The following is a 12,198-nucleotide window of genomic DNA, read 5'->3' on the forward strand; positions in this document are numbered from 1 at the left end:
ATAGACCATACAACTGGTTGTAAACCAAAAATGCCGGAAAATTGCACTTATTCACAATACCAATAAAACCTATTTTTAAAAATGATTATAGACGAGAAAATTTCAACTTCTTTAAATAATGACAACTTTTTTCTCAAATATTCGTATTCTGGCCTTTTCTTTTGCAGATTCACAGTTCACATAGCCCATACAACTGGTTCTAAAGCAAAAATGCCGGAAAACTGCAATATTTCACAGTACCAATAAAACCTATTTTAAAACTGATTATAGAGAATATTGCAACTTCTTTAAATAATGACAACTTTTTTTTCCAAATAATCATATTCTGACCAATTCTTTTGCAGATTCACAGTTCGCATAGCTCATACAACTGGATCTAAACCAAAAATGTAGGAAAATTGCAATATTTCACAGTACCAATAATGCCTTATTTTAAAAATGATCATAGATAAAATTGCAACTTCTTTAAATAATGACAACTTTTTTTCAAATGTCACATTCTGACCAAATCTTTTGCAGATTCACAGTTCTCATAGACCATACAACTGGTTGTAAACCAAAAATGCCGGAAAATTGCACTTATTCACAATACCAATAAAACCTATTTTTAAAAATGATTATAGACGAGAAAATTTCAACTTCTTTAAATAATGACAACTTTTTTCTCAAATATTCGTATTCTGGCCTTTTCTTTTGCAGATTCACAGTTCACATAGCCCATACAACTGGTTCTAAAGCAAAAATGCCGGAAAACTGCAATATTTCACAGTACCAATAAAACCTATTTTAAAACTGATTATAGAGAATATTGCAACTTCTTTAAATAATGACAACTTTTTTTCAAATAATCATATTCTGATCAAGTCTTTTGCAGATTCACTGTTCGCATAGCCCATACAACTGGATCTAAACCAAAAGTGCCGGAAAATTGCAATAATTCACAGTACCAATAATGCCCTATTTTAAAATTGATCATAGAGAAAATTGCAACTTCTTTAAATAATGACAACTTTTTTTTCAAATAATCACATTCTGACCAAATCTTTTGCAGATTCAGAGTTCACAAAGGCCATACAACTGCTTCTAACCCAAAAATGTCGGAAAATTGCATTATTTCACAATACCAAAATAACCTATTTTTAAAAAAGATTATAGAGAAAATTGCAACTTCTTTAAATAATGACAACTTTTTTTCAAATAATCACATTCTGACCAAATCTTTTTCAGATTCACAGTTCACATAACGCATACAACTGGTTCTAGACTAAAAATGCCGGAAAAAATCATTATTTCACAATATTAACAAAACCTATTTTTAAAAAAGATTATAGTAAAAATTGCAACTTTTTGAATAATAACTTCTTCAATGACCAAATCTGACCAAAATGCCGGAAACTAGCGGCATATTCTCAGTTAACAAGGCCCATAGTAATGATCCCAAACCAAAAAAAAATCTTATACTGCTACAGTTACTACTTTTACATGGCTTAATAAAAGTCCATTAATGCTACCGAGAAAATGCAGGGGTCTCCCGCGCTGTAACTCGGCAGCATTAGTGCATACATGCAATGCAAATACATGAAAACTGACCTTTTCCGGAAGATCATAGTCCAAGATCTCAATAGAATCTGACCGATAATATGCAGGTCTTTCACTAAGACGAGGAGTTTTGAAGCCCTTTAGCGAATCAGCCATAACTAAAAGCTCATCTGAAAAGCATATCAATTATCATATTGTGTATTGTGAAGTCATGCCATAAGTCACCAAAAACATTCACATAGCAACTACATCCCCAACATGAGTTGCACAAAAGCCCAGCGGGGGGAACCGACTAACCGGCGTCTCAACGGGACAGGGGGGTGGTGCACCTCATGGGGCGAAACGCCCTCACCTTAGAATAATAGTATATATATATATATATATATATATATTATATATATATGTATATATATATATATATATATGTATATATATATATATATATATATATATTATATATATATATATATATAAGTAATAGTAGTAGTAGTTCAGGCTTCTGCAATGCACGGGTTGAAGCACCCTCAGTTATCGTTATAAATGAGATAGTTTCGAAGTAGGTAGTTGGGAGAATAACCACTCAACGCGGAGAAGAATAACCAGCGGAGAAGAGTAATAAGCAAAGAATAACAAGCGGAGAAGAGTAATAAGCGGAGAATAACCACTCAAACAATATGACTGAAATTTAGAGGAGAGTTCCCCACTACCTATGGGTTCCAATGCAACCCTAATGGGAGCTCAACTGACAATTTTTAACAAATTTCCAAAGGAGATTACTGAATTTTGGGCATATTTTCAGGAGGTGGGGGGGGGGGTCACCTGCAGAGTCAAAATTGACCCCCTAGATCTCAGAAAAACCTATATAAAATATATATGGGGAGATTCCCCATTACAAATGTAATTCAATGAGCCTATTCATGCAGTCAAAACATTAATTTTCAACATTTCACATGTAGAAACGTGAAACGTACCAGTCACTAAAAGGTCAAAATGACCGTATGTGTCTTGGCGAATTTCTCGAAAACGGCTGAAAGAAACAAAACGCTATTTACAGGGATTGAAGTAGGGCTCAAGCTGAGTTCAAATCAAAAAACAGATCAAAAATTGGTCAACTCTACGAGGAGATATTTCAATATAAACGTAACGTACCAGATGACCAAAATAACCTATTTCGGGTCCTGTTTCTGTACTATAACCTATAACCACTCATTATAACCACCGATTATAACCACAAATATATATATATATATATATATATATATATATATATATATATATGGGGAGACTCTCCACTAACTCACGAATCTAAAACACTCAAATCTGCTCTTTAATTGTACACATAATAAGTTTAATATCGTACTCATGGTCGTTCTTCTCTCCTCAGGAGGTCGAACCGGGGCGAATTTCCCTGGCCAATTTCTCGAAACGGCTGAACAAAAAACCACCCTCAATACATTTTGTAGCACTGCTTGAGATACGCATCATATTAAAAAATGAGCCCAATCGGTGCATTCTTCAAGGAGTTATAGCAAAAATAAGGTACCGTACCAAATGACCTTAGAGGAGATGTACATGACCTTCAGAGCTAAATTTGAACACCTAAACCTCTGAAAACGCTATACAAAAAATACATATTCGGAATCTACGTTAGACCAGCTATTCAAAACACTAATTTTTACATGGACATTCATGAAATTCAGACTTCAGAAAGTGACCAGACCTGACCGTCATCCGCTTTTGGGGTCAAAATGGGGTCAAGTTTACAGGGTAACTTCTCGAAAACGACCAAAAAAAACAAACGCCGTCAGAACAGTTCTTAGCACTGCTCAGAACAGTTCTTAGCACTGAGTTATAGCAAAAACAATGTACCGTACCAAATTGCGAAAAAGCGAAGTGACATCTGTTCAGAGCCCAAATTGACCGTCTGAGAATCACAAAATAGTATATAAAATATATATGGGGACACTCCCCACTATCTGGGGATTCTAAAATACTAACATTTGTTTGGCAACTCTCGCGTTTTGTTGTACCGAAATTGGGGTCACTCAAGATAGCCCGAAATTTCGACTTTTTTCAAATTTAAACATTAATAACTTTTTGATTAGGCCGATTTGAGAAACCAACCACACAGTGCAAGCAAAAAGAGTTCAAGGTCAACAAAATGCGACCACTCCCGTTTAATTTGGTTCAATACTCTGGAAGATATTAACAAAACACTATTCTATACCCCATTTTTTGGGCCATCATTGAAGCCCAAAATCTCGGGAACCGACGTAAGACAACGTGAAACAGCCTTTCAGGCGTGTTTGTGGGTGTGATTCTAGTCCACTTCAACCTTCTGGGTCACAGAAAACCTTCATGGGGAGGGGGGAGAATTTCCCACCTCGCCATGAAGGCTATGATGTTTTGTGTGTTTTGACATGAAACAACATCCACAGAAATTTGTTGAATTCGTGAAAAAAGAAAAATTGTTGAGTTAACCCAATTATTTGATACATTAGCTTCAACAACCTAAAACCCATGAGCTTCAACAACTTAAATAGTGTCTAGAAAACACAAAATGCACGCCGAAAAACTTGTTCAATTGCGTAAAACACCACTCAGCCATAAAATTTGAGAAAAGATTTGTTTTTCCGCATTCATCATTGAAAAAACAGTTCTAAAGAACATTTTCAGGACTGTAAACTATATAAAAAATCTATATGCGGATAATCACCACTATCTGAGGAATCTAACGAACCTATATATGTAGGCTTAGTGGGGTATTTTTGGGGTACCGAATTTAGATTGGGCCAATATGACCCAAAAACATCGAATTTTTGAAGATTTGAAAAAAAAACTTTTTCACCTCCTGGCTACAAAGACCATGAACGGGAAAAGCAAGAACAGTTTATTGTCACCAAGTTGCGACCATATCCCTTCAATTTGGTCAAATACTTAAAAAAATAAAAGAAAAAGACTGATTTAAACTCAAGTGAAGCCCCAAATCAACAAAGCTGACGTGAAACAACGTGAAACAACGCTGTCAGTCAGTTTCTGGGTGTATTTCTGGTTCAATTTAGCTTTCTAGGTAACATTCAGCCTTCTTGAAGAGGTGGGGAAAAATTCCCACCTCACCATGAAGGCTAAGATGTTTTGTACGTTTTGGAAAAAAATGACAATCTTCAAACTTTGATGAAATCGTCAAAAAAAAAAATCGACGACCAATTTTTACACACGGGCGCGGTTAGCTAACGGGAGCGAGCTATTTTGAGGGCGGAAACCACTAATTGCTCGCTAAAACCTAGGTCGAATGCGACAAACGCTAATTTTTGTACCAAGGTTAAAAAAACGATTTTTTTGCAGTTAACCGTTAAAAAAGTATGTATAAGAATAATTTAAGCTAACAAATGGCTAGCACAATTCATAAGAGTTGTTTATCAACAAAACAAAACTAAAATTGTAAAATTAAAAATTTCTCTATTGCAAATGCAACTTCTTTAAATAATGACAATATTGATAATTTTTTTCAAATAAATGTTTTCTTTTATTTTCTTTTGCAGATTCACAGTTCACAGAGCCCACACAACTGGTTCTAAGCCAAACAACGCGAAAAAAAGCGATATTTCCCAATTTCAATAAAGTCTAATTTTAAAAATGATTGGATAAAGGAGAAAATTGCAACTTCTTTAAATAATGATAATTTTTTTTAAATAAACTTACTCTGGCCTCTTCTTTTATAGATTCACAGTTCACATAACCCACAAAACTGGTTCTAAACCAAAACAAAAACAAAAAACTGAAATATTTCATAGTACCAATAAACTTATTTTGAACTGATTATACAGAAACATGCAACTCCTTTAAATTATGACAATTTTTTTCAAATAAACGAATTCTGGCCATTTTTTTGCAGATTCAAAGTTCAAATAGCCCATATAAATGGCTTTAAAACCTAAAAAGCCTACAAAACTTCACAAAACCAATAAAACATTTTTGTTTAAGAATTACGAGTAAAACCTGTTATTAAAAATGTTTATAGACAAAATGCATTTTTTAAATAATGACAACTTTTTTCGAATAAACTTAATCTGGGCCTTTCCTTAGCAAATTCACAGGTCACATAGCGCATACAACAAGTTCTAAACCGAAAATGACGGAAAACTGCATTATTTCACAATCCAACAAAACCTATTTTAGAAACGATTATAATTAAAGAGAAAATTGCAACTTCTTTAAGTAGTGACAACTTTTTTTCAAATAAACGTATTCTGGCCATTTCTTTTGCAAATTCACAGTTCACATAGCCGATACAACTAGTTCTAAACCAAAAATGCCGGAAAAATTTATTCTTTCACAATACTACTAAATGCTTGTTTTAAAACGGATTATAGAGGAATTTGCAACTTCTTCAAATAATGAGAACTTTTTCTCAAATAAACATATTCTGCCAAATCTTTTGCAGATTCACAGTTCACATGGCCCATACAACTGGTGCTAAACCAAAAATGCGGGAAAATTGCAATATTTCACAATACCAATAAAACCTATTTTAAAACTGATTATAGAGAAAATTGCAAATTCTCTAAATAATGTCAACTCTTTTTCAAATAAACATATTCTGACCAAATTTTTTGCAGATTCACAGTTCACATGGCCCATACAACTTGTTTTAAAACCAAAACGCCGGAAAATTTTAATATTTGACAGCACCAATAAAACCTATTTTAAAACTGATTATAGAGAAAATTGCAACTTCTTTAAATAAAGACAACTTCTTTTAAATATTTAAATATAGACTTTTCTGATCAAATGTTTTCTGACCAAATTTTTGCAGACTCACAACTTAAAGCATCCGTACAGCTGCAATGAAATCGCTTCAAAGTACCCAAAGTCTTCTGAGTTTTAATATGTTTCCACAAAAAATTTCAAAAAGCCTTTGAATAACTGTTAAATAACCGATAAGAAGTTTTTTTGTACATTCCTGCAGTGTTGTCAAAAGTTTCTGGCTTTCATTTTGATCCAGAGCTAAGTCAAAAATGCATTCTGAATTTTCCTCTGATTCAGAACTAATTCAGAATTGCTCTCTGAATTTTCTTCTGATTCAGAGAAATTCAGAGGACATAGATTCTGAATTTTGCTCTGATTCAGAGAGGTTTCAGAATCAATACAGAAAATATTCTGAAAACGTTCTGAATCAGTACTGAAAGTTAATATTATTCTGAAAATGTTCTGATTCAGTTCTGATGCCGCCTGAATGGAAGGTACGGGTAGTTATGACGCTTGAGGGCATAAGCAATTTATAGAACCGTAAAAAATTAATTTAGTTCTCAGAAAAAAGAAATTAATAACTTACATTAAACGCATTTGGTCAAATGAATATCTGTAAAATGCAATTGTAAAATCCGTGTAATGATTTACACGATATAACATATTATATCGGTATGGTTGCCTCAAAATTGTATAATGATATGTATGTCTTCATTTTTCAGGATGCTTTCTGACACATTTACTTGAGCAAAATTATCTTTGAAAATTAAATTAAAGCATATAAATCGGCTATTACTCGCTGGTGAATATACAGCTAGATTAAATCAATATACTGTCCGTGGAAAATTGTGAATATCTCAATTGTTCTATGAATACTTTGAGATCCGATTTATTAGTCAAATTTTCTCAAGAGCCATCCCCAGGTTGAGGTCCAGACCCAAATTGAGTTATGATCAGACCCAGTCGAGCGCACACCCGTGTGTTCCCAGACCGAAATTACAGGGTCTTATCAGAAGTTCGAGCGCAGTACGGTCTGGACCATGGTCTGGAGATGGTCTGATCAGAGGTCATTTTGGTCTGAAAAGTCTGATCATAGGCGGATTCGAGCGCAATTGGGTCTGATCATAACCTCTTCGAGCGCACTTTTGTCTGATCAGAGGCGACTTCGAGCGCAATTGGGTCTGATCATAACCTCATCGAGCGCACTTGGGTCTGATCAGAAATGCTTTTGAACCCAATTGGGTCTGATCAGGGACCATTTCGAGCGCATTGTTTTCCAGTTTTTTGCTTTTTTTAAATGAGAGATGTTGGCTCTGGCAGGAGGCAGCCGTAAAGCAGCGTTCTGATCAGAGACTCATCTAATGTCCGATAGCTCTAATCAGAAAACAGGAGTCCAGCCGATAACAGAGGCCGGTCCCCTTCAGAAAAAACTTTGATCAACTGGAGACCACGATGTCTCTTATGGAAAGCTGTCTAAACTGATCCATTGAGTCAGAAATATACACTAAAAGGTACACTAAATAAATTTTGTTCTCAACAGTTGGGTTTCGTTTTCTATAGCAATACCTTTATAATTGACTTTTCCTTAGATGAATTAAATACTGCAAACATCAGTTTTTTTGAAATGAATATATTATAGCAAAATCAGAAGATTTTTAGAGTAAGTAAGGTCTGGGCAATGGTCTGAATTTGAATCTGATCAGAACTCATTCAGTCTAGAAAGTCTGATCAGAGATAATTTCGGTCTGGAAAGTCTGATCAGAGATAATTTCAGTCTAGAAAGTCTGATCAGAGGTAATTTCGGTCTGGAAAATCTGATCAGAGATAATTTCGGTCTGGAAAGTCTGATCAGAGATAACTTTGGTCTGGAAAGTCTGATCAGAAGCAAATTTGGGTCTGGACCTCAACCTGGGTCTTAACTGGTGACTCCTAATTGGTCTTCCTAATTCGCAAATTTGCAAAATGGCTACCTGTTTTGCACTTAATTACAATTTATGCTTTCTTCCATTCCTTTCTAATGGGAACGTTGTCAACAGGAATAGCGGAAAACGGCGCCCAATTGTCGTTGCAATACGCTTACAAAATTACTTCTGCAATTTCCTGGGCCAAATTACTCGAATAGCTTCTGTTTCGGTCCCCCCTGTTTTTTATGTCCCCAATCACAATATATGTGTTGTCATCCCGGGCTGACCATCCAGAGCATTCCAGTACTGAACCAGTGTAAATCCATAGACTGTATATAGAAATTTTTTACCCTTGTGCAGATTCTTTTTACCTGATTTTGATCTGTCCATTACTAATTTCATACAATCATCAGTTTAATTAACATTATTGTATACCTCTTGTCAGCCTAAAACCATTCTGTTCTAAATCTCTTTCAGCTCTGATTGTCAGCCTAAAATACACGGTTTTTAACCTGTTCGAGCGCTGATTGTCGGTTACACCACAGGCATATTCACGCCATTTTGCATCACACCAGAGGCAAATTCACACCATTCTGCATCACACCACAGCCATATTCACAACATTCCGCTTCACACTACAGGCATATTCACTCCATTCTGCATCAGACCACAGGCTTATTTACACCATTCTGCATCACACCACCGGCATATTCCACCACACACACGCACACACACACACATGCACACACACAGGCACAAACACACAGACACACACACACACATGCACACACACAGGCACACATACACACACACATGCACACACATGCACACACAAAGAGGCAAACACACAACTGCGCGCGCACTGCGAAAGGTTAAAAACAATTTTTTTAGGCTGACAACATTTGCTAATTGAAAAGACTATGTAAAAGAAGTAAATATACATTAAAAAGATTGAATCAAATGCATCAATTGCATCAATTGTATCAAACAGCATCAATTGCAAATTACAATAATAGAAGTAAGTTACGCCAGTTGCGAATAGAAGTAAAATTATAGCCAAATTTCGGATTCACCCACTACCAATAATTCACCCCCTACCTTAATTCCCCCACACCTTAATTCACCCTCCCCCTACCTTTATTCACCCCTACATTAAATCACCAACACCACTACGATTAATTCACCCCCTTTGACTGCACCTTTTTAAGTGACCCGGTACATCGTTATACACCTGTAAAGTGACCCGGGACATCGTAAATACACCTGTAAAGTGCCCCGGGACATCGTAAATACACCTGTAAAGTGACCCGGGATATCGTGAATACACCTGTAAAGTGACCCGGGATATCGTGAATACACCTGTAAAGTGACCCGGGACATCGTAAATACACCTGTAAAGTGACCCGGTACATCGTAAATACACCTGTAGAGTGACCCGGGATATCGTGAATACACCTGTAAAGTGACCCCGGATATCGTGAAAACATCTGTAAAGTGACCCAGGACATTGTAAGTATACCTGTAAAGTTACCCGAGACATCGTAAATACACCTGTAAAGTGACCCGGGACATCGTGAGTACGTACGCCTGCTAACTGACCCGGAAGGCAGAGAGTATACCTGCTCTGGTTATACAGTTATGCAAACGCACCCCGAACGTTCCCCGAACGTTCCTCGAACGCTCCCCGAACGCACCACGAACGCGCACCAGACGGATCCCGAAATATCCAGCATCAGTGAAAGTAGCAGCATGCACACAGTATAAAGTATGTATGTAGCTTTTTTAACTGGCAACGTGTCGTTACAGCAAAATGCATGCATTTTGCATGCTTTTCTGACATGCTTAGGATTTTCAATGTACTGTTTTTACTATGATGTTACTCTGAACAGTTTGAATAGTTTTTCTGTTTATTTTCTGGGCATAATGACCAACTTTTTTAATGTAAATAAGCTGTTTCAGTACTGGTTTTACAAGATAATATGGAGATACTCAGGTTAAGTACTGAAATACTCTGAGTGGTAAACCCGGGATAGCACGTTGCTTTGTAAAAGTAGCACGAGCCCCAGGGGGGAGGAGGATGTGGATCATGAGGAGGGGCAGAATCCATTCATACAGTACATTACAAACTCAATATGTTCCGTTTTAACTGCTTAGAGTCTAATAAATCTGGACGTTCATGAGTACGAAAACTTGTTCGCCAATGACACATATGACCGCTACTTGCAATGGGAGGACCCAGTCTACCCGTACAGCTCACCGTCGGTAAGTGAAATTTTTTCAAACTCATGTTAAAAAGGATCATGCATCATGGAATAAACCCGTTTGATTCTAATATAGGAAGCAAAGCAAACCCCAAATGGAAAAGAAGAGGAAAACTCAGTCTGTTCATATCAAAAAAATAAACCACAACAGAATCAAAATTTTATAAACCCATTATAAAACTAAAACTAAATAAAAAACAACGGAAAAAACTGACAGGTCTGAAATCCCACTCTGATTCTGGTGAAAAAAACTCAGGCAATTAATAAGTCTGATTTTAATAGTCGGAAAGAAAACTCTAGGAAATAAAGAAATACCATCCGTTCTGAATATCAGACAGATTTAGAGGGAATTAAACGTTCAAACGAAAAACCAAGTTTTAATTCTAATAGGACAGATACCACAAGCAGCAGCTTGGTTCTAATTGTACTGACGCCCCATAGGCAACAAAATGGTCAGAAATAAACCACTCTGATTTCAATAAAAAACTAGTCCACTAGGAAGGAAACTAAAAACTATCAAAAAATAAAACTGTATGAATTGAATAGGCAACAAACCCTAACAAAATTTAAACCCTATGCCTAAATGCAATATGAAACTACTCTCCACGGAAAAAAAACACATCATTTTGGGTCTAATCTGAAAGAGAATCTGAAAAGAAAACACCCAGTCTGATTGTAATGATTACATTACGTGACTCTGCTTGAGGTCACTTAGAACATCTGGAGTTTACTGAGAAACACAAAGTATTTCGGTGTAATATGTCAGATTTTCGATGTGGCTTCTGTAGAGTCATGTAACCATGCTGAAAACACGAAATGCGATCGTTTTAAGACGACAAAAGTCAACGGAAGGCAACTTCTGTCTAAGTAGCAACTTCTGGCGCTGCATACTTTTTGGCATTTTAAAAAGTCCACATGAGTGCTTAAACTAAAAGGAAATGAACACCGAGTCAAATAAAACTCTTCAAAGATAAACCAACACAATAAAGATCCAGAACGAGTCTAATTCCCCGCAGAACTAAAGGGATTGAAGAAAAAAGCAGTCTCTACCAGGAAATGAACCCCACATGAAAAATCCTCACATAAATCCCCCCATTTGATTCTGGTAGGGAAAAGAACTCACGCAAAAATAGGAGGAAAAACCGACTCTGACTTTAATAGCCGATTATTCACCGGAAACATAAACACAAACAAGAAATGATAATCTGATATTTTGTGGAAGTAAACCAAGCAAACTAATTTGAAATAACACATAATGGATATAAACAGATACACTGAGCGAGGTTTGGCGGTGAGTTGTCGTAACGAGTGCGGTGTAATGCGGTGAGAAAAATGATTTTCTATGCATATTTCTTACATCTTTTTGCGGTGAATGCGCCGAATGCAGTTAATTGCGGTCAAGTATTATTTTTCGCCGCCTTCTCGGTATTCCTACACAAACGGATCTTCGATACATGGGTTCGAATCTCTCACCTCCTCATGCTTTCAACTTTTTATTCCACCGCGTCAGCTGTACGGTACTTCTTTATATTTCTTATGAATTTGAGTTAGATTCGACAAACTTTCGAAAACAGTGAATTTTTTAAGAAATGCGGTGAATTTTTGTAAGAAATAAGGTGAAAAAATTTTTTCGCCGCGTTCACCGCATTCGCCGCATTTCTTATAATAATTTGCCACAAAGTAGTTGTGGTTTAATTTTGTAAGAAATGCAGTGATTTTTGTGGTGAAATTTTGTAACAAATGCG

The 12,198-nt window shown here is 36.1% G+C and overlaps 1 protein-coding gene across 2 annotated transcripts in view; it reads left to right on the forward strand.

The window, feature by feature from the left end:
• LOC142335079 (uncharacterized) overlaps positions 1–12,198 on the forward strand; it is a 96,094-nt gene that overhangs the window by 52,387 nt on the left and 31,509 nt on the right. For both annotated transcript variants that reach the window (XM_075383418.1, XM_075383419.1), the window contains exon 5: positions 10,347–10,454. In XM_075383418.1, the coding sequence (XP_075239533.1) occupies positions 10,347–10,454 (108 nt within the window). The remainder of the gene's footprint in view (positions 1–10,346; positions 10,455–12,198) is intronic.

The sequence above is a fragment of the Convolutriloba macropyga genome, chromosome 2 (genome assembly GCF_964194025.1).
Source record: "Convolutriloba macropyga chromosome 2, txConMacr16.3, whole genome shotgun sequence".
Taxonomy (NCBI): Eukaryota; Metazoa; Xenacoelomorpha; order Acoela; family Convolutidae; genus Convolutriloba; species Convolutriloba macropyga.